Source organism: Lycorma delicatula, chromosome 13, assembly GCF_047948215.1.
Source record: "Lycorma delicatula isolate Av1 chromosome 13, ASM4794821v1, whole genome shotgun sequence".
Lineage (NCBI taxonomy): Eukaryota > Metazoa > Arthropoda > Insecta > Hemiptera > Fulgoridae > Lycorma > Lycorma delicatula.
The window spans coordinates 37257750-37280894 of NC_134467.1; the positions used below are offsets into that span (position 1 = coordinate 37257750).

General features: G+C 32.5%; 1 protein-coding gene across 1 annotated transcript in view; it reads left to right on the forward strand.

The window, feature by feature from the left end:
• The window catches only part of Liprin-gamma (liprin protein kazrin), a 316506-nt gene that overhangs the window by 207690 nt on the left and 85671 nt on the right, over positions 1 to 23145 (forward strand). Inside the window, exons 10-14 of the mRNA XM_075381547.1 lie at positions 1711 to 1886; positions 6586 to 6785; positions 11845 to 12033; positions 18627 to 18785; positions 19185 to 19308. Coding sequence (XP_075237662.1) covers positions 1711 to 1886; positions 6586 to 6785; positions 11845 to 12033; positions 18627 to 18785; positions 19185 to 19308 — 848 coding nt within the window. The remainder of the gene's footprint in view (positions 1 to 1710; positions 1887 to 6585; positions 6786 to 11844; positions 12034 to 18626; positions 18786 to 19184; positions 19309 to 23145) is intronic.

Below are 23145 nucleotides of genomic sequence, written 5' to 3' on the forward strand. Positions count from 1 at the left end.
GATTAGAAAAAACATGTTTAATAAAGAAGGTAATTTATTTTGGCATAGATGCTATTACATAACTATTGTACAAAACATTATAGTGAGGTAATATTAGAAAGAGAAGAAAAATATATGCCAATAGCGTTTTGTGTTACTAGTGTAAATATGATACTCGCATTGTGATCAGACTTCAAAACGTTTAAAAGGTGATAACACTTTAAATTTAATACCATTCAATTTAAGAGATTCAGGGTTTTGAAATTAAAATTCATTAACTAGAATGTATCTTAATGCAAAATTGTGCTATAAATTTTTTTTTAATAAAGAACTTGAAAATACAGGGTTATCATAAAAGAATGGTGCGGTTTCAGTAATTCATAGGAAGATTGTAGGGAAATTTCTAGATGTTATATTGGTATCCCTGAAAGCCTCCAACCCAAAAGTTAGTTTATCAGCAGTTGTAACCACAACATCAGTTCTTGTTTTGTTGTTGCGGTGAGTTTAGTGAGTTACTATGTTCTCGAATAAAGACAAAGCAAAGTGTGTTTTATTGATGGCTGAATTAAAATCCGTAATTTTAGTTCAACATGCATTTCAACGTGAATTCGGAAGAGATCCACCACACAAAAATATCATAACACATTGGTTCAAACGATTCTAAGAAACCGGATCAGTTAAGAAACAGAAATCAACCGGCAGACCAAGTGTACCAGATGAAACGGTTGAACTAATTAAACGATTGGCAATTAGAAGTCTTGGGAAGTACATCCCCCGTCAAAGCGTCGAATTAGGTATTCCAAAAGCAACAGTTCACAAAGTTTTACGTAAAAAACTGAAATTACACACTTATAAAATCCAGATACTGCAGGAATTGATACCCGATGTTGGTGTAAAATCTTACAATTTCGCTGTTGAAATGTCGGACAGAATAAGTGAAAACGAATCATTTTTAGACGATATAATTTTTACAGACGAAGCTACATTCCATGTGAATGGATGCGTTAACAGACACAATTCACGAATATGGGGGGGCTCTGAAAACTCACACGCAATTATTGAGAAACAATGCGATTCACCTAAAGTTAATGTTTGGTGTGGTGTGATGAAAAATCGTATAATAGGGCCTTTCTTCTTTGCTGAAAAACAATTAATGGAGTTGTGTATCTTGACATGTTAACCGATTATTGCTTTCCTCAGCCGGATGACTCGAAAACATTCATAGACTTCATTTCCAACAAAATGGTGCTCCCCCGCACTTCAATGCATCGGTTACAAATGCTTTGAACGAAAAATTTGGAGATCAATGGATAGGCCGGCAAGGACCCATACTTTGGCCTCCAAGGAGTCCAGAAAAGACCTTGCGATTTTTTCTTCTGGGGGTACATCAAAAGCGTTGTTTATACACAAAAAATTTGCGACCTAAACCGCTTAAAAAACAGGATTAATGAAGCAATGACAACCATTAACGAAGAAATGTTAACTAATGTTTGGAGAGAAGTTGAGTATCTTTTGAACATTTGTCGAGCGACTAAGGGCGCCCATATTGAAATTTATTAATTAGGTAAAAAAATGTTTGAGATGACAAATTTGAAAAATAAAAAACATAAACTGTTAAGTAATTCTGTTTTAATTCAAACCATGTTCAAAACCGCACCATTCTTTTATGATAACCCTGTATAAAGTACAAGTATTAAAATTTGTGTATGTGTGTGTGTGTTTTTTTTATAGATCTGTAGAACAATTAAGTAGTCCTCCAATGGAAGTAGAACCAATTAGAAGAACAAAAGATAGGATGTGTCGTGGTGCTGGTAGTCGGAGTAGTACTGGTGGACCTTGGGGAAGTATATCAAGAGTTTTTGCAAGAAGTAGACATCGTAAAGTACCTAGTCCTAGCAGTCAAGATGGTTAGTTCATTTTTAATATATATATATATGTATGTTGCCTTATGTTCTTACCTGACCTAACTAGGTTGATGAATGAAGTATATATACTTTTAACTCTGATTTTTGCCATTCCCCTATTTCTCCTTATGATTTTCTCTCGCTCCGTCCATCCATTGTGTGTTTTGTCTCGTGGTCTTGCCCATTTACATCCTATTAAAATGTTCTTTGAAGATAAAGGAGATTGTTGTGTGACGTCTCAATGTTATGTTGACATGCTAGAATGAAGTATATATACTTTTAACTCTGATTTTTGCCATTCCCCTATTTCTCCTTATGATTTTCTCTCGCTCCGTCCATCCATTGTGTGTTTTGTCTCGTGGTCTTGCCCATTTACATCCTATTAAAATCTTCTTTGAAGATAAAGGAGATTGTTGTGTGACGTCTCAATGTTATATTGACATGCTAGAAACATTTTTCACTCCTAGGCTCCATTCTCTTCTAAATCTTGACCTTCAGCAAACCTGATTCAACAGGACGGAGCCACCTCACACACTGGTCAACAGTCTATGGCAGCAGTGAGACATTTGTTATGGGATTGCATAATTTCAAGGACTGCTCACATTCCTTGGCTGTCCCAGTCGCCAGACCTTTCAGTCTGCGACTTTTTTTTATGGGGACATCTGAAGAGCATTGTGAACCGGACTGTACCGAGAAATTTTTGCAACTCAAAACACATATTGAAGAGGAAAACACATATTGAATGTTTTCTCTGGAAAACATTCCAGAGAACACATTGCACCATGCTATGCAAAATTTTCAGAATCAACTTACTAAATGTGTATGCAAAAATGTACAGCACTTAAGTGGATTAATTTAAAAAAAAAAAAGAAATAAAGGTAAGTATTTTGTAATTTCCACTCTTGTAGAACATATTTTTAATATAAAATAAAGGTTAGTAACTTTACTTCATTTTTTCTAATTATTTAAAATTTTCCTGTTTCTTTGCTACAGTCTGTATAACCCAACACAATACTTCAGCCTATAAGAAAGGACCTTATTACGCTTCAGTTGCTATTTTTAATAAAATTGCCAAACTATTTGAGAAATCTTCCCACCAGTTTATTTAAAATATAATTAAAAATTTTGTTGCTCGGAAAAATATTCCTTTGATGAATTTTTAAATATTACCAATTAAAAATGTGGTAAAAATAATTTTCAATAGCGGGTTCTGAATTGTGAATTATTTTATAGTAATTTTTACCTTCCTGGTTAAAGCGGTACATGCTGCTACAGCTAATGGGAAAAAATGTACATGGAAATTATATAAATTGTAAATTTTTTTTTTTTGAATTTGTCTTTTTTTTAAGTGTTTTGCATTAAGAAGATATTTAAAAAACTTTTTAACAAAAAATATATTTAAATAGATTGTAAAAATTTGTTTTTCCATTGTCCCAAAGTCAAAAATATTTATTTTTATCAGACGGACATTTTTGCATATGTACATATTTGTGTTGGCTTGTGTTTGGTTGTATAACTCTGGACCCTGTTGACTGAACCCACCGGATTGGTCTAGTGGTGAATGCGTCTTCCCAAATCAGCTGATTTGGAAGTCGAGAGTTCCAGCGTTCAAGTCCTAGTAAAGCCAGTAATTTTTACATGGATTTGAATACTAGATCGTGGATACCGGTGTTCTTTGGTGGTTGGGTTTCAATTAACCACTCATCTTAGAAATGGTCGAACTGAGAATGTACAAGACTACATTTCATTTACACTGATACATATCATCCTCATTCATCCACTGAAGTATTATCTAAACGGTAGTTACCGGAGGCTAAACAGGAAAAAGAAAAGGCAGTGGAAATCAACCCTTCTATAATCCCTCAGGACCCTGTTGGCTGATTTTCTTCAAACTTGGTAGACAGGTACTACTTTTGAAGGGGAAAGAAAGTATTAAATTTTTTCAAAAAATGAAAAAAGGATTGGGTTGTTTTGGATTAAATAAAATTTTAAATCTTTACCGGGGCACTTTAGCAAAAAACCTTTTTACAAAAGTTGGAAGTTTTTTTTATCAAGATCACAAAACACCAAAATTTTTAATTTCATATTCACCTCTGACCCAAAAAATGACACACATTCCTCCTTTTTTAGCTGTATCTTGCTTCAGAAAATGAATTATTCTTATTCAGAGAATGAATTTGGAAGTTTTTGTATCTGTATTTTCTATATCAATCAAAATCAAACCACTATAAATATTTTTTGGTCATCCCATTCCAATGGTCTGTAGTAACAAAAATTATTTTTTTGTATTTATTTTGTTTACTTAACTTAATATTATTTCATGTCTTTGAATTTAAATAATTAATATGGACTTTTACATAAATCTATTTTTTTAATTTACCCAAATTTTATTTTTTATAAAAATAAACAATTTAAAAGTGGTCGTCAGTCAATTGAAGATGACTGTCGACCAGAAAGGTCTTTGACTTCAACTGATGACACCCACATTCAGAAAAGCAATGATCTGGTGCATCTAAATAACCATTGATTGACTGATAGAGAACTTTCAGAGGAGGTTAGTCTATTTTATAATGGTTATGTGAAAAAATCTGCAAAAAGATTCCGAGTTGTAGCGGGACAACTCATGGTTCCTTCACGACAATGCATCTGCACACTTAGCTTTGTCAGTACTACAGTTTTGTGCCAAAAATCGGATGATTGTCCTCCCTCAGCCTCCCTACTCTCCAGATCTGGCTCCTTGGGAGTTTTCCTTATTTCCGAAATTAAAATCAGTGATGAAAGGATATCATATAGAGACTATTGATGACGTTAAAGCAAATTCATCATGAATCTTAAAGGTTGTTTCAAATGAAGCTATCCATGACTGTTTCACAAAGTGGAAACATCGCTGGGAAAGGTGTGTAAATAGCGGAGGGGAGTACTTTGAAAGAGACGAGGTTCAGTAATCTGTAAAATTAATGATGAAGAAAAATAGAGTTCCCTTATTTTCTGAACAGACCACGTATGGTAATATAATAATTAAAATTATATGTGTGTTTTTAGTAAAAAATATGTATGTATTGTGTACACCATATGATATAAAAAATTCTGATCATAAAGTTAATAGTTACATATACAGGGTGTCCCATATAAAACGCAACCCAACCTTATACTGGTGGGTATTGAAATAATAAAAAGGCATGTGTAAATGTAAATGTAATTTTTATTATTACCAACCATTACCTTACATTTAAAATAAATGTTGGAAGTGGCCGCCATCTTCTTGAATACAAGCTTCAATTCTTTTTACAGCGTTTCTTGCAACTTTTTTCAAAGTTTGTGGCTGGATATTTAATACACCTTGTTCAATATTGACTTTCAAGTGTTCGTGGTTTGTCGCTGTAGGCTTTTTCTTTGAGGTAACCCCATAGAAAAAAATCCGCCACAGTCAAATCTGGAGATGTTGGTGGCCACAAGCCTCCACCGATAACACGATTACCAAAGAATTCCTCAACGAAATCAGAAGTTGAACCTGCGTAGTGCAATGTCGCACCGTCATGTTGTAGCCAGCAGTGGTCTGTCTTTCTCTTCCAAGAGTGCGATGAACTGAAATAAAATATTCTGATATCGTTCTGCATTAATGGTGTACTCTAAAAAAATAGGACCGATTATTTTCTTGCCCAATATCGCGCACCACATGCCCAACTTCTGCAGTTGTAATTGTTTTTCGTGATAAACATGGGGATTTTCAGCACTCCAAATTCTACTGTTTTGGCTGTTTACATAGCCATCCAAATGAAACCGTGCTTCATTTGTGAAAAATAATGAATCCATAACATTAATTCCCTCACGCAGAAACCGACGGAACCGTTGACAAAATTGTAGCCGTTTTTCATTGTCGGGCTCAAGAAGTTGATGAACCGTTTGAATACCATAAGGTTGTAATTGTAATTGTTTGGTCGCCCGATGAACGGTTGATTTAGACAAATTAATTTCAGCAGACAAACGTCTGATCGATTTATTTGGCGAGGCGAGTAATCGGTCTTAGATTTCAGTGACTGTATCTGTATTCAACACTGACGCAGTGTTGAATCACAGAACCAGTCTCTAAATTTTGCAACTGACCTTAATACTGATGTTTTGTTAGGAGCTGGTTTATCTGGGTATTTATGGCGAAACAAATCTTGCACTGCAACCACTGATTTCGTACTGAAGTACGACTCGACAATGAAAACACGTTCATCTAGCGAAAACATCATCTTATCTCTAACAATACACTGAACGTTATGATTGCATTGTTGTTACTATCGGTAGTGTTCTACTGCGTCGATGTTCTGATGTTGGACGAGTCCATTTCAGTAATGAGTAGGGGAGTAGCTTGACTTTTGAAATTTCATGGATGAGTGATTGATGGGTTGCGTTTTATATGGGACACCATTATTGCGTTTTATATGTATACTTCATTGCCTGTATATTTTAAATATTTATTATTTTGATTTTACTCCTTTTTTTGTTGTTTTTATATCTAAATGAATTTGTTTACTGCGTACTATACTTGAAAAATTTGTTTTGTTTTTTGTTGTTTTTTCTTTCAGCTTTTCTCATAGATTACCTGACAGTTTTCCATCCTTTTTTTTATAGTGCAGCTTTTTTTGCTCTTTTTTTTTAGATAATAATTAGTTGGATATAATTATAAATACATATATTTTTTTTATATATATAGATGGAGCTTGTGAAGTTTACGGAAGAAGCTGGTCACCTTTAACTGAAGAAGGTTATGCTGAAAAATTAAGATTGTTAAGAGAAGCTACATCAATACCAATGGAGCGTTGGCGTGCACCAACTGTATTAGCTTGGTTAGAAATTGCACTGGGTATGCCGCAATATGGACCGCGTTGCGCCGAAAATGTTAAATCTGGCAAGGTATGTAATGGTGTAGATTATTATGGTAGTTTTGTTAGGTATGGTTTAAAAGTACCAAATAAAGGAAAATTTCATGTTGTTTAATTTTGTTGATCTCATGATGATTTTGTTGATTAATCGATGTATTAAGAAATTCTAATCAAAATAATTCTGAACAAAAGGATTGCTGTGGTAGTGTTTATTAAAATGTATAGTGACTACAGAATTCGAGATTACAATTTGTTTTGTATTTATCATAAAATGAAACATGGAAATTGTGCTTCCAAGAAGAAATCTTTTTGAACTAATTACATCCCCCATCAGTAAAGTTATAGGTGGAATGGAATGATTGTTACTAATCCCTCATCTTGAGATTGTTAGGAAACCCTTTTTTGCATTTTTTCAAAATATATTTTAACTGTATTGGATTTACCCATGGATTACATTGTTTTTATCAAGTCTAAAATTTATAAATTCAGCTACCATTCCACCAACTTCTGTTTGCGAAGTGTTATCATCTCTACTTTTCATTTAGGTGGTTCTGGGTTCAAATTTCTTTTTATGCACTGCAAAGCTTATTTCACATCTTCTGTAATTGGGCAAAGGCCTATTAGTTAACCAAAGAAAGAGTAAATAAATCTCAAGAGTTGAATAAAATTCCATGGGATGTCCAAGAAATCCAGTTTGTGAGGGATATATAGAAAGAGATAAAAGAATAAATTGGTGTTTGATAGATATGGAAAAGAAATTTGAACTTATTAGATGGAATAAATTTGTTGCGGGGTTATTAAATGGCCAAAGACTAGATTGAACGTAGGAGATTAATTAAAGAATTATTACCAAATCAGAAGTCAGCAGTTACAAGCCTAGGGGATGTAAAAAACTAAATTTTTAATCTAGGAAGAGGAATAGGGAAAGTGTGCTACTTATATCCAACTTTGTTTTAGTATGTATATTGAAGGTATGTATATATAACGGTTTTGTCATTTTCTAAAGCAACACTTTTAGAAGACATGGTATTTTAGGTGATGAAACAAAGGATATTAAACAAATGATTTCAGAATTAGAAGGCATTACGACAGAATATGCAGCTAAAAAAACAAAAGTAATCAAGGTAGGAGAAAGAAAGCCGATGAATGTCTGTGTAAAAAAAGGAAGAATTTTATGAGTAAAACAGTATTATGTTAATGAAATGAAAACTTCAATAATAAGGAAGCAGTTATAGAAAGAAAAAAGAAAGCGGTTATTATCTGGTAAAATTAGTTAGACTCGCTGAAGATTCTTATGATGTTACACTTTTAATGTACGTCTGTATGAATGTGAAACATAGACAATAAGAGTTTGATAATGTCTAAACTGCTCCTGCAGTACAATATTCTACTATGATCAAACAGCACATAGATTCAGAGTGTCAATGAACACTTAAAAATTCCCCAAAGTATTATCTAACTTTATCAACCATCTCATAGATGCAAATCACAAACCTATCAATTGAAAAAAAAACCTTGATATTCTACATATATTCAAAAATAAAGGATCATATTTTAAACAGTAAGTATTACAAAATATAAAAACAAACAGCTATAAACCAAATGAACCGGTAATTCTGATCCTTCGTACAATTTTAGTTTATTTTTAAAGTAAATATTTCTCATTAAAATTTAGAACAAATAATGCGCTCAGTTGATCGCAAGGTGGGATAGAAGATTGTTAGACCAGTAAGAAGTTATGAGAAGTATAAATGCAAATGCATGAATGTATATGCGCTTTATGGCAAACATACCACAACTGTGAACTATAATTGTAAATGTACATGCTATTATCAGGAAAGAAATCAGCTAACTCTGTGAAATGACAGAAGTTATTGACTAGATAATATTGATCTAAAAATTGAATATGTATCATATTATGAAATATACATATATGAAATAAAAGCCTATTGCATATGTCTGGATGATTGAAATGATTAGGTTCTTTTTATGATTTTGTATTGTTTCCTTAGATTGTTTAGTATAATAATGTTTCCAAATGCCAATAATGAACCCACCGGGTTGGTCTAACGGTGAACACGCCTACCTAAATCAGCTGATATGGAAGTCAACAGTTCCAGCGTTCAAGTCCTAGAAACGACAGTTTCTAGGACTTGAATACTAGATCATGAATACCGGTGTTCTTTGGTGGTTGGGTTTCAATTAACCAGACATTTCAGGACCACTCAAACTGAGATTGTACAAGACTTCACTTCATTTACACTGATACGTATCATCCTCTGAAGTAATACCTGAACGGTAATTCACGGAGGCTAAACGGAAAAAGAAAGAAAAAAATGACACATTGTAATTTGTTATTTTACTTATTCTAAGTAAAATAGCATCATCTTTTTAGGTGGTTTTACGTTTTCTGCCACAGCAATTTTTTCATTGGAGGGAAATTATACCCATCTCAAAATTTTTTCTAATTATCTTATTAACTACACCTTCCTTTTTTTCCTGTTTAGCCTTCGGGAATCAGAGGATGATGTGTATGAGTGTAAGTGAAGTGTAGTTTTGTACAGTCTCAGGTGAACCATTTCTGAGATGTGTGGTTAATTGAAACCCATCCACCAAAGAACACCGGTATCCACAATCTAGTATTCAAATCCGTATAAAAGTAACTGGCTTTACTAGGACTTGAACACTGGAACTCTCGACTTTGAAATCAGTTGATTTGCGAAGATGCGTTCACCACTGGACCAACCCGTTGGGTTTATTAACTACACCTAGACTAACCTTATGCTCTGCTGCTATCTGTCTTGAGTTATACGAGTATGTTCATCGACTGTTATTATCTTACTTCTTTTCTTAGGAGTTAAGTACATATTGCTACTTTTCTAAATTTATTAATGAAATAAGAGAGCAGTACACGTAACCTCTCAAAACAAACAAGCAATATTTGAAATGGAGAAAAACAACTGTACTACATCTGGAATCAGTGATACAACATAACTAATTAAAAATTACCTCTTGTTCACATTAATTTGTACAAGAATGTAATATAATGAGTTTTATGGTAATAAATCTCGTGATGGCGGTTATGATCAGGTCAACTACATTCTTTTAATGAAATTTATTCTACATATTTTATAAAATTAAAAGTGACAGTATGTTACAGTTACAGAGCAGAAAATAGATATTACTTTTACATGTTACCGTAATGATGAGTCCACTATTTTTATAACAAGGTCAAAACTCCCAATAATTGTGAAAGGTTTATTGTTGAATTGGCTAATTAGCTCATGTATCTGAAAACAAATTTCAAAATAATTTTGACTTTTGAATCTAAGATGACAATCTGTAAAATGTTTTAAAAAATGTATACTTAAATCTTACTTATTATTACTATATATACATTACTGAATAAATCTGTATATGATTTTTTTTTTTTTTTTAATTTATGTTTCAGTTGAAACATGCATACTATTTTGTTTAGACTACATTTAATCAATCATCTTACATAGCAACATTCTTGTCTTGCTCATTTCTGAATCAGAGCTACTCTCTCTTCGTACTATTCTGTTATCTATTTCTCGTAAAACTCGTAAAAATCATGTAAAACTCTTTACTTCACAAACATTTAAGTTTAAAATTCCCTAAATATTAAAATTTTTGATCTTGTATTATTAAATTTTGTTTTCTAATTTATAAATTTCATGTAGATTGCATCATTTTTTTAAATATTTTCTGTATTTACCTGTCAGATGATTCCTAATCATCTCTGATCTTATACCTGTTGTAAATTTTTTAATGCACGGTTCCTTGCATTATTTAATAATTTCCTTTTTTTGTTTTCTCATGTGTTTTCATCTACATCTTTGCTGTAGTATTTTTTATCTCTTTTAATTTTTTTGAATTTTAACCGATGCAATTTTCTGTTAGCCAGATTTTATCCTTTCAATAGTTTATAATTTTATTCGTTGATTTCTCAAAATTTAAGCTACATTTTATCATTACAAGGTTTTGATAAAAATATATGTCGAATTTTTTAATTTCCCAGGCTGTATAAGTCCAATTGTCATAATTCTTTTATGTTGTAAACCCATTTACAAGCTGTGGAATATCCCAGCTTGTTTAACCAGAGCCTTCCATCTCCTGTGACAAAATGATAGATCCATCTTCCAGATGGAATTTAAATAAATATGAGGGCTATCCAGAAAGTAAGGAACGTTTCCACATGACGCCGCCAGACGCACGCCAATCGCTATATATTGGTGTGCTCGTGTTGGCACCTCAGTCAGTGTCCAGCCGTGACATCGGGAACATCTCCGCACTGCCCATTTTGTTTTATATACAAATTTGAAAAGTGTGCTGCAATCGAAAATCCCACCAGTTGTGAGGTGCGGTGTGTGATTCGTTTTTTGTTGGCAAAAAACTTAAAACCAATAGAAATTCATCGGGAACTGTGCGAAGTGTACGGGAACAACGTAATGAGTGAAAGCTCTGTCAGGAAGTGGTGCATTCAGTTTAAAAATGGCCGAACAAACGTTCACGATAAAGAGAAGAGTGAACGTCCGAGCATTGTGATTGACGATCTGGTCTCTAAAGTTGACGAAAAGATTCGTGAAAACCACTGTTTCACAATAACTGAGCTTTCTCTATGTTTCCCACAAGTTTCACGGACTTTATTGTTTGAAATTGTTTCACAGAAGCTAGGCTACCACAAATTTTGTGCAAGATGGGTGCCAAGTACGCGTCACTGAGTGGTTGAGATCACAGGCGGCAGAATTCTATGACACAGGAATTTCAAAGCTTGTCCACCGCTATGATAAGTGCCTGAATTTGTATGGTGATTATGTTGAAAAGTAGTATTTTAGTCCCTATTTCACATGTATATAATAAAAGGTTTTTCTTGTACTTGGTTTTTTAAAATTCCAAAACGTTCCTTATTTTCTGAATAGCCCTCGTACATTCGGTCAGTATAATGTAGCAAATTTTTTTCATAATAAATCAAAATTATTTCTATAATCAAGGCAATCATAAACTAATAAAAATAATATTTCTTTGACATACTTAGTAAATAATACATAAAATTTTTTTATTAACAGGTATTATTAGAACTTAGCGATCTTGAATTGGAGTGCGGTCTTGGTATCACCCATCCTATGCATCGCAAAAAATTACGGTTAGCTATAGAAGAACATCGTCATCCATCTTTAGTAAGATATCCATGTATAGCGCAACTCGGTCATACATGGGTTTCCAGTGAATGGTTACCGGATTTAGGATTAGCTCAGGTAAAAAGTAATTAATTATACTTGTATTACTAGCTTAACAGTTAATTCTTTTTATTTTATTCCTTGGATTAAGTTTTTACAATTTTCTCCATCCTTTATGACTCTCCCATCTTTCTCAAATCCTCCTCTATATTGTCCATCTCCATGATGATTACTTTCCTTTAACACATGCTTCTATCTTCTCGTGTATGTGCATGAATACCACATTGTTGTTTAGAGTAATTTTTGTTTCAATTGTCTCTAGAAGGAGCCAGCAAGTTTAGAATAATTTGTTACAATTTAACACAGTTTTTGTCATATTTTAGTACACTTCATTTCTATTTTATTTGTGTATTTTGTATGTTTCTTTTTTTTCTATTAAAAAAAAATATATTTCTATTATCAGGTCAAGAATTATTTTTTAATTATGTTACGATTAAATTTAATTATATTTATATTAGCAAAACCAGCAGTGCTGCACTACTGCTAGATTTTGCTATATATATATATATATATATATATATATAATATATATAAGTACAGAACTTCACAAAATTTAGCCTTTCACTTTATAAAAATCAGAATGTAAATAAATGGAAAACGACAGCACTACCTACCAGATTTAATTCAAACTACTCTCTAAACACAGTAGTCTGTTCAAAGTACCCTAACTTTCTTTCTACTGGTCACATTGAGGATTTCAATAGCTTTAAACCTTCTCCCAACTACACGGACCATTTTGCAAAAACCCCTGCATAAATTGGCTCAGTAGTTTTTTAGTCTACAGGGACACACATATGAACATTATTTTTATAATATATAGAAGAAGAAAATCTGTTTGTATATTTGTTTGTTTATTTATTTCGTAAATATCTTGACACCGGTGCCATATAGCGGATATAGTTTTTGCAAAACTTTCTCATGTCACTAAATAATTGAATATGATCCAGATCAGCCCGTAAATAATATTTTTCTAATTATCTCAACCCCAGCACCACCTAGCAGGTCCATTTTTCAAAAAACTATTCTTTTCATGTAATATATATTCTGAATATGTGCCAAATTGGACCATAAATGCAATTTTTTCAAATATCTCAACTCCAGTGCCATCTAGCAGGCCCTATTTTTTCACAAGTATTTCTTTCCATGTAACTAACACATATTCTGAATACGAGCCAAATTGGACCATAAATGCAATTTTTTTTAAATATCTCAACCCCAGCGCCACTTGGCAGGTCCATAATTCAGAAACCTTCACAGGCATAACCACAACTCACCAAAGTTTCTTCGCAGTTGGTTGAATGATATAGGAACGTGTATGGGATAAACAAACATTCATTTATATATATATATAGATTTGTGTTATGAATTTCTATAAAAACCTATATAAATAATTAGATTGTTCATGTAGATAAACGTTTCTTCAATTTAGATTTATTTCTACAATACAAATAATTACGATAAAACGTAAACAGTAGCAATAAATTTCTTTCTCATCTTTATAAAAATGTATTTTTTTATTCTAAGTTAACTGATTATACTGGCTGTCCAAAAAAGAACTCTGGGATTTTAAATAGAATTTACTTTATAACTTGTAGAATTACAAATGTATGCATTTTATTACATGAAAGTACAAACTGAAGATTTTTGTTACTTTTTAATGTAACTCAATTTGAGCAGTGTTTACAAACAATCCTGTACATGTAAGACTGATAATCTACCTCATTGCACATTCTGGTGGGCATGTCTACAGAAATCATTTCCACAGCTGCAGTTATTTTTTGCACAGTTGGTCAAGCAACTGGATTTTTTCTTGTTACACAATGTTTTTTATTATCCTCAAAAGAAAAAGATCCATTGACATCAAATCAAGACTTCGCAGCGGCCAAATGGTGGGAGCTTCTCTGTCTATCCAGCCTTTTGGGAACTTGTCATTGAGTGCAGTCTGTATAACAACCTCTGCATGATGTGAAGGGGCTCCGTTACGTTGGAAAATTAGGCTCTCCATATTCTCAATCTGTGGAAACACAATGTTCTTGCATGTCCGAATGCAATATGCCTGTGAATGGTTTTTACCATGAACAGTCTGTTCATGGTAAAAAAAATGGCTCAAAAATTCAATTCATGGTAATACACCAGATGTTCACTTTGGACATTTGTAAACAAATTCCACTGATTTATATGGATTTCACAAGCCACATACTTGACAATTATGGCAATTCATGACTCCGTATATGTGAAATGTTTCTTCATCAGGAAATAAAATGCACTGTATATAGTTTTCATCAGCAGAAATAAAATTTAATATGGTTAGTACAAATTGAATTCTTTGTGGCGTATTGTTAGGTTTATTTTCATGGAGTTGATGCAGTTTATAAGTACAAAGTTTCGATCGCAAACAACATCATGGACACTTCTTTTAGTGATGTTTAGTTGACAGCTAACATTATGACTGAATATTTTGGAATTTGTTGGAAAGACCAGTTGAATTCTTTCGGTGTTTTCAGCACGTGTTTTAAACCTAATTGGTACGTGTCCTTTCAAAATGCTTCTCGTTTTCAAAAACCTTTCATTCTACCTACTTATGCTATTTGTCACTTGGAGAATTTCTATGATAGATGCACATTTAATTTCTTTGTATGATAGTCATGGATGTTGTTTCGCGAATAATATATGCATTGTGCTTTCTCTTGTGGTGATGCCACGGTACTGAAGCCCTGGCTCATAACAGTTTGGCCTGTGCAACAGTTTTAACGCAGCTGTTATGTGACAGTGAATGTGTAAACTAAAATTTCATTGTTGAGTACTGTAAAATAAAAAAATAAAATATTCTTACTTGAAAGCCCAGAGTTTTTTTTTTTTGACACCCAGTCAATAGGTACGTCATAAAAGGTATTTTTTTTATTAATAATCGATTTTAAAAGTTTCCTCTTCATCTTGTTTCATATTTATCACTATTTAAGAACTAATTCATCATACAGATAGAAAGCAGTCAAATCTAAAGCAATTTTGGAACCAAAAAATCAGTACATTGTAAGTAATAAATTCCTCAATCTTTAAAAAATATATTTTCTTAAGTTACAAAAATAATATTAACATAAGTTCTGAATGTTGAATAGTGATCATACACATATATCTGTTCTGCAGTATCTGAAAACATGGATCTTGAGGTTATTTAACATCATTAAGTAGTAATGAAAATGTGGTTGAATCTTGCCATTGTAAAAATAAGGTTTGATTTATAATTTAACAGTTTGGAAATTCTATTAAAATATCCAGCTTTTTTTTATTAATTATAAATTTCCCAGCTATATATTTATATTATATTGTATACGGACTGTACCAGGATATATTCGCTGAACTTCAGGAACTAATTCTGGACATTAAAATTAGCAAAAAAGTTCATATCGTCATAAGTCCTACTTTGCTTTGTTTTCCTTCTGGATGCCATTGTGTTATTTTCAACAAAAAAATTATTTCTCAAGAATGGGTAAACGTACTTTAATTAAATTTGGCAAATCAACGACTAATGTCTTGTTCTACAAAATAAAAAATTTTGAAAAAGTCATCTTCAAAAATTTCAAAATGATAAAAATAATTCTTTAATCTTTAATATCTTTGTAATTGTTTGATCAAATTTTTTCGTAGCATTTTATTTTGAACAAAATGACACCTCATTTGTAAAAATTCTGTTGACAGACAATTGACTTACTGGAAACAATTAACTTGGCAGTTCGCTTGCTCACTGTAATGCAAGCTGATAATTATTTTGTCTGTTTTTATTTCTTCCACTAAATGTAATAAAAATTATTAATAATAAATAATAATAGTAAATTATTAAAAATAAATTAATAATAATAAAAATGATCATTTTGCTCATGATAATCACTCAATCAAAATACTACTTTTTGTTTGCATTATGTTGTTTGGAATTTTCTGATAAGTAAATACATAATTTGATATTCTGCAAGTTAGCAAAGTTCATGTAGAAAAATTTGTGAGTGATGAAATGAGTAGAAAGTGAGAGAAGAGTTCAATGATGAATGCGGTAACATATACGACAAACAAGAAGTGTGGTACCCTTCCATTATGAATAACGATTTGGTTAAATGAGTGGATGAAAAAATTAAAGAAAATTGACAGTTTAAATCCTTTGTTAGTCAGCATTATGATGGCAATCCAACGTGAAAAATGTTGCACAAAAGTGGAAAAGTTGTTATCTTCACTGGCAGTGCCATTCTTTGTAGACAGAATGAAAAATATATTGTCAAAATATGAAAATTACCTTAATAATCGGGGAAATTATATGAAAAATAGTTTTAAGGTATCCTCTTCCATGTAATATTAAAACTATTCTGTTGAAAATTATTTTATTTTTTAGTAACTAAATGGTACTTACTTACTTACTTTCCACATACATCTCGTACAATAATTAAATTTATTTTTATTAAAATATTGGCATTTTAATTTTAGAATTGTTTTACCTTCACCACATCTTCAGCACAGATTAACCATACATTAATGTAGTTCTTAGAACTGAATGCCTTTTTAATCTGATTTATCATACAGATTAATTTTTTTAATATATTATCCATCCAGTAATGTTTCATTTTACCAGGTGATTCAAAAAGGACTTCACAATTTTGAAAGCATGTAAAAGTTTATTGATGAAACTTACCAATTTGGTTGAGATCACATTTCTGGCAAAACTTATCAAGTTTTTACTTGTATAGTTCATTATTACTGAATTAGACCATTAGCGCTGTGTCACCAGTGTTTTTAAAAATGGATATATTTACTGGTGTGGAACGTGCTTGCTCTGTGTTTTGATTTCACTATTTGCAGTCAGCAACTGCAGTTCAACATAATTTTCATAGAGAGGTAGGGTAAAGAAGCCTCCTAGTAGGCATACAATTTTGTCTTAGCACCAAACCTTTGTTCAGACAGGCTGTTCTGTTAAACATACATAGTCATCAGGATGCCCACATGTCCCTGAAACTGCTATCGAATAATTCAGAGAAAACTTTGCATGTAGTCTGAAGAAATCAACATGCATCACGTAAGACTGACATTCCACAAACAACTGTTTGACACATTTTACGTAAATGATTGCACTTGAAGCCACGCAAACTATCCATGTTTCAAGTCATTACAGATGATGACAAAGTTGCTCAGCTGCAGTTTTGTGCAGAAATAATGGATAGAATTGCAAATAACGATACATTTTTAGACAGTAGCATTTTTAATGATGAGTCAATGTTTCACTTCAGTTGCAAGTTGAACACCCATAACTGCTGAATGGATTTACAAAAACCCTCATGAAACTTTGCAGCACATTCATGATAACCCTAAAATCAATGTTTTTTATACCCTAAGCAAACAAAGACTATATGGCCGATTCTTCTTCCAGGACTCAACTGTAAATGGTATCGTTTATCTGGACATACATAAAAATTTTCTAATTCCTCAGTTAGACAATGATGACTAAGATGGATGCCATTACTATCAACAAGATGGGGCACCAACTCACTACAGTCTAGAAGTCTGAGATTTTCTTGATACTTGAATCAAGAAAATCCAGGTTGGTGGATTGGTCGTGAAAGTCCAATTGCATGGCCACCTTGCTCACCATACTTGACCCCACTAGATTTCTTCTTGTGGGTTTTCATTAAAGATCAGGTTTACGTACGGGTTTGTGTACTGATCTTTTGAGCCAAGACTTCAAATTAATACCACAGCTGCAGAGGTAACACCCAACTTGCCGACTGCAGTCTAGAATGAGATCAACTTCAGGTGGAGTGTATGTTGCATTACAAATGCAAATAAGCATTATAAATGTTGGGTGACTAACTTGATATTGTTTTCTATGAAATTAGACCTGAACCGAATCTGTTAGTTACTCTAATAAATTTATATGCTTTTAAAGTTGTGAAGTTTTTTTTTTAATCACCCAGTAGTATACTGGAAATTGTATAGAAGTCTTGCTTGACCTTACAGGTATCTAAATTTTAGATTTATTTTGTAGCCCCTGGACAGAACCCTAGATTGTTCACGGACTGTGGACCTATCAAGGATCAATAAGAATGCACTATTAGTGTCTATAAAGTTCAGGAATTATGACCAGGAGTCTTGACCAGTTTTCCAAACAGTAATTCAGATAAAGGGGAACTTGGATAGTGGTTAAATTAAAGATGATGATGTGAATAATTATTTACAGAAGAACTAAAGCTTTGGGAAACAGTTACCCATAAATAAAACTTTTAAGGTTCTCTCTATACAATGGGTGCCTATTCTGCTCATAACCCCTCAGGAAATTAAAGCATTTTTACAAAAGGTATCGGCACTAAATTACAGTTTTAAATAATGAATAGCTTAAATATATGTTACATTAGGTGTTGCTCTTCTTTTAGAAACTAAACAGATTCAAACCATCAAATTCTAATCCCTTTTCATCCTTAAAATTTGTCCAAAAGTAAACTATAAACAAACTATAAACACAAACTATAAACCTTTAACTTTAGTCGTACTGAAAAGAATGTTGCATTTTAAATAGATTATTTAAACCTCTTCATAAGTATTTATGAAATATTTTAATGTGTTTTTTCATTTTTCAGTATTCAGAAAATTTTGCGACAAATATGGTAGATGCAAGAATGTTAGATCATTTAAGTAAAAAAGAACTTGAAAAATTTTTAGGTGTGAATAGAAAATTTCATCAAGCATCTATAGTACATGGAATACATTTGTTACGTATGATGAAGTATGACAGACAAGTAAGTAGAGGTACACTGTTATAGTAAAAAAATTTTAAGTTATCAGTTTTTTACAATATACCTTTTTAAATACGTTGTATAAAGGCGTTTGTTTCTTAATTTGAAAAGCTACACCCTGGTGAAGAATGGGTTATTGAAGAACCAATATTGTTTTAAAAAATGCAACTATAAACTTAACTAGGATCCTAAAATTTGTTAATTCAGTTCTTTAGTTATAAAGAATACTTTTTTCACTTTGTGTTCAGAAAATAACTTTTAGCTTGAGCCATACCGGAGGATATTACATTTTAAATAAATTCTTTAATCTCTTTACAGATATTTATAAAGTAACCTAAACGATGCTAAATTTTCATTTCTATTTAAATGATCAAATTGTCATATGAGAATTTTAATTTTTAGGCCTTGGCAGTCAGAAGGCATCAGTGTGAAACAATAGATGCTGATCCTTTAGTCTGGACCAATCAGAGATTTATTAGATGGGCTAGAAATATTGATCTTGGTGAATATGCTGACAATCTAAAAGGTAATTTTAAAAAATGTAAAATAATCATTGTTGTTGAATGAATTGAAATTATGAATGTATAAAAAGATTGTAATAGATTTTTTAAATCAGAACATTACTTAAGTTTTATTTATATAAAATTTAAATTTGGCTCTTTAAATTGTTTCTAACATTTTTATTTTGTACTCCTCAGTGTTTTACGTGTATATTAATATTTCATTTTTAATCTAGCTATGGTGCCTTCACATAATGGCATAACATAATGGTTTTAGGTAATCTGATAACACCCACCACAGAAATGGTGTAGCCATCTTTATGAATAACAAGTATCTCCTGCCATGATAGTAGAAAAAGTGAGAAATTAAGTGTTGTTGCCTTATGGTCATTCTGTTCTTTTGTAAAACAGATACAAGGTCTGTTGAGAAAACAACGAAACATTTTTAATTTTGCGTCAGTGAAGATATTTAGTGACGTATGGTTCGTAGCATTGTGTTTCGCATAATCTCCTCTGTAACCACAAGTTCTTGGTTTGTTAATATCTCATTTAGTTTTCGTGTTATTGTTATTTAAGTGCAACATCTTTAATGTAATATGCTATTTTCGGAAGCAACAATACAACATAAAATTTTGCGTGAAACGGGGGGAAAGCTTTCACAGAAATGTTTCAACTTTTGGAACAAGCTTACGGCGATGAGGCTCTGGGTTGTACGCATTGTTACAAATGGTTTTCATGACTTAAAAGTAGTTGTCAATGAATCGAAGATGACCCTCGACTAGGAATGCCTTTGACTTCAACTGATGACATCCGCGTTCAGAAAATCAACAATCTGGTGCATGCAAAACACTGATTGACAGTCAGAGAACTTGCAGAAGAGGTTAACATTTTTTTTGGTTCATGCCATGATATTTTTACTGAAAAATTGAATGTGCATCAAGTTGTACCAAATTTTGTTCCTTGTCTGATGACTAAACAGCAGAAAGAACACCGAGTGGACATTTCCACTCGTTCTTGAAGCAAGTTCTTGAACAAGTCGATGATGATGAAACATTCATGCAAAGAATCATAGCAGGAGACGAAAACCAGATTTATGGCTATGACATCAAGACAAAAGTTCAATCATCACAATGGATCGGGAAATGATCTCCATGCTTCAAGAAAGCACATCAGTCTCACTCCAGTGTCAAAGTGATGCTGTCTGTTTTTTCGATTTTAATGGAATTGTGCATTTTGAATTCTTGCCTCAAGGTAAAAGAGTGAAATGTGCACACTCTCAAGGCATTTTACAATGGTTATGTGAAAAGATCCGTAAAAAGAGACCATAGTTGCAGCGAGACAACTCACAGTTCCTTCACCACGACAATGCACCCACGCACTCAACTTTGTCAGTTTTATGCCAAAAAATCAGATCACTGTTCTCCCTCAGCCTCCCTACTGCCAGACTTGTGATTTTTTCTTATTTCTGAAACAAATCGGTAATGAAAGGAAGCCGTTTTGAGATTATTGATGACATTAAAGCAAATTTGTCACGGAACTTAAAGCCCATTTCAGTTCTGGCCATTTCAAAGGCGAGAATTGTTTTACAAAATGGAAACAGCACTGGAAAATTTGTGTGAATAGAGGAGGGGAATACTTTAAAGGAGACAAGGACCAATAATCTGTAAAATTAATAAGAAAGATTAAAAAATAAAGTTGGGTTTTTTCTGAACAGACTTCGTATTCAGTTGAATATCACTAAGTCATACCTGCTGAAATGCAAGTTATTCAGCCATACAAGTTATTTTTTCATCCTTTTACTACAGAAACTTGGTGTACAGTAAACATTACTACTCAGAGAAAGTTATATTTGAATAAAAATAGTGTTTCTGGTTCTTTACATGCATCACAGTCATAAGGAGATTGGAACAGATAATGTAAAGCTACACATTATTGTACTCCTTTCTATTATGAAACAATGCTTTATACTGCTTCTACTCAGCAGTAAGGATTTATCAATTTAACAAAATGGTAGTTTTACACCTAAACACATATTCTATGAAACTTTAAACTTGTTAATTTTTTTTCTTTTAAACATAGTATGAAAAAGATGTAATAACTAATTTTCATATGCTTAAAACTAGCTAGTAATATTCTATGGCTTCTTATATTTTTAAATTCATAAATCTTGAACGATCCCAATTTTAGTCCCCTGGTAAAAATCTGTTAATTCATTGAGATTAATTCAATTCTTAATTCTATGAATGGATCTAATTCCATATCATAATTTTATAATTGTTTTGCTTACTTTTAATTGTGAGAAGTCTGGGTAATTCTGAGCAATCTCAGTCAACTTCTATTTTGTTCATACATTAATATATTACAGTAGATATTTTTAGGATTAGGAGAACACAAGATTTTAATATCAGAAAGCAGATTTGGACAACAGGTGAGCAGTGTAAAGTCAAGTCCACACTGTGTTATCTGTACTCTAGTCAATTAGTTAACAGTTTTGTGAGTTATTGAGATCTGTTCTGATATTAAGCCATTCTGTAGAGTGATCATTTAATAGAGCATTGCAAATTTTTGTGACAATTTCATCAGTCATAGTTTTTGGACACCCATGCATTCATCATCTTGAATGGATTTATGACTACGTTTAAATTTAGCACTGTCAAAATGAAGAGAAGGAATCTTTTAAAGCAGAGAATCGGAGTTAAACCTTTTAAAAAAAAGTTTTTTTATAACATGTCGAATTTCAATTTTATCCATTTTTCAGAAAATGTCATTTTTTACAATCGCCACATACAAGCAACTAAAAGCTTGTTAATCTGGAAATTCGCAGCATGCTTTCTTGTGGATAATACTCTATAAATATCAATTAGTTATACTTGTGGCATCTCTTTGTACGGCTGAGAACTTTCTGAACTAACATAGTATATATACGAGGGCTATTCAGAAAGTAAGGAACGTTTTGGAATTTTAAAAAACCAAGTACAAGAAAAACTTTTTATTATATACATGTGAAAGAGGGACTAAAATACTACTTTTCAACATAATCACCATACAAATTCAGGCACTTATCATAGCGGTGGACAAGCTTTGAAATTCCTGTGTCATAGAATTCTGCCGCCTGTGATCTCAACCACTCAGTGACACGTACTTGGCACCCATCTTGCACAAATTTGTGATAGCCTAGCTTCTGTGAAACAATTTCAAACAATAAAGTCCGTGAAACTTGTAGGAAACATAGAGAAAGCTCAGTTATTGTAAAACGGCGGTTTTCACGAATCTTTTCGTCAACTTTGGAGACCAGATCGTCAGTCACAATGCTCGGACGTGTCCACTCTTCTCTTTATCGTGAACGTTTGTTCGGCCATTTTTAAACTGAATGCACCACTTCCTGACAGAACTTTCACTCATTACGTTGTTCCCGTATACTTCACACAGTTCCCGATGAATTTCTATTGGTTTTAAGTTTTTTGCCGACAAAAAACGAATCGCAGACCGCACCTCACAACTGGCGGGATTTTCGATTGCAGCACACATTTCAAATTTTTATATAAAAAAAACAGGCAGTGCGGAGATGTTCCCGCTCTCACGGCTGGACGCTGACTGAGGTGCCGGGCATGAGCACACCAATATATACGCGATTGGCGTGTGCCTGGCGGTGTCAGGTGGAAACATTCCTTACTTTCTGAATAGCCCTCGTATATGGAATTATTTAAAAATTAAAAAACTGTTTTTTATTATTCGTTAATTTTTTTTTTTCTTTATAAGAAGTTTATTATAAATCTGAGTGAGCTCTGCCTGCAGCATACCTCTTACATGATATTTAATTTCATTCTATCTTGTTGAAAGTATTCATTAACTAATTGAAAATT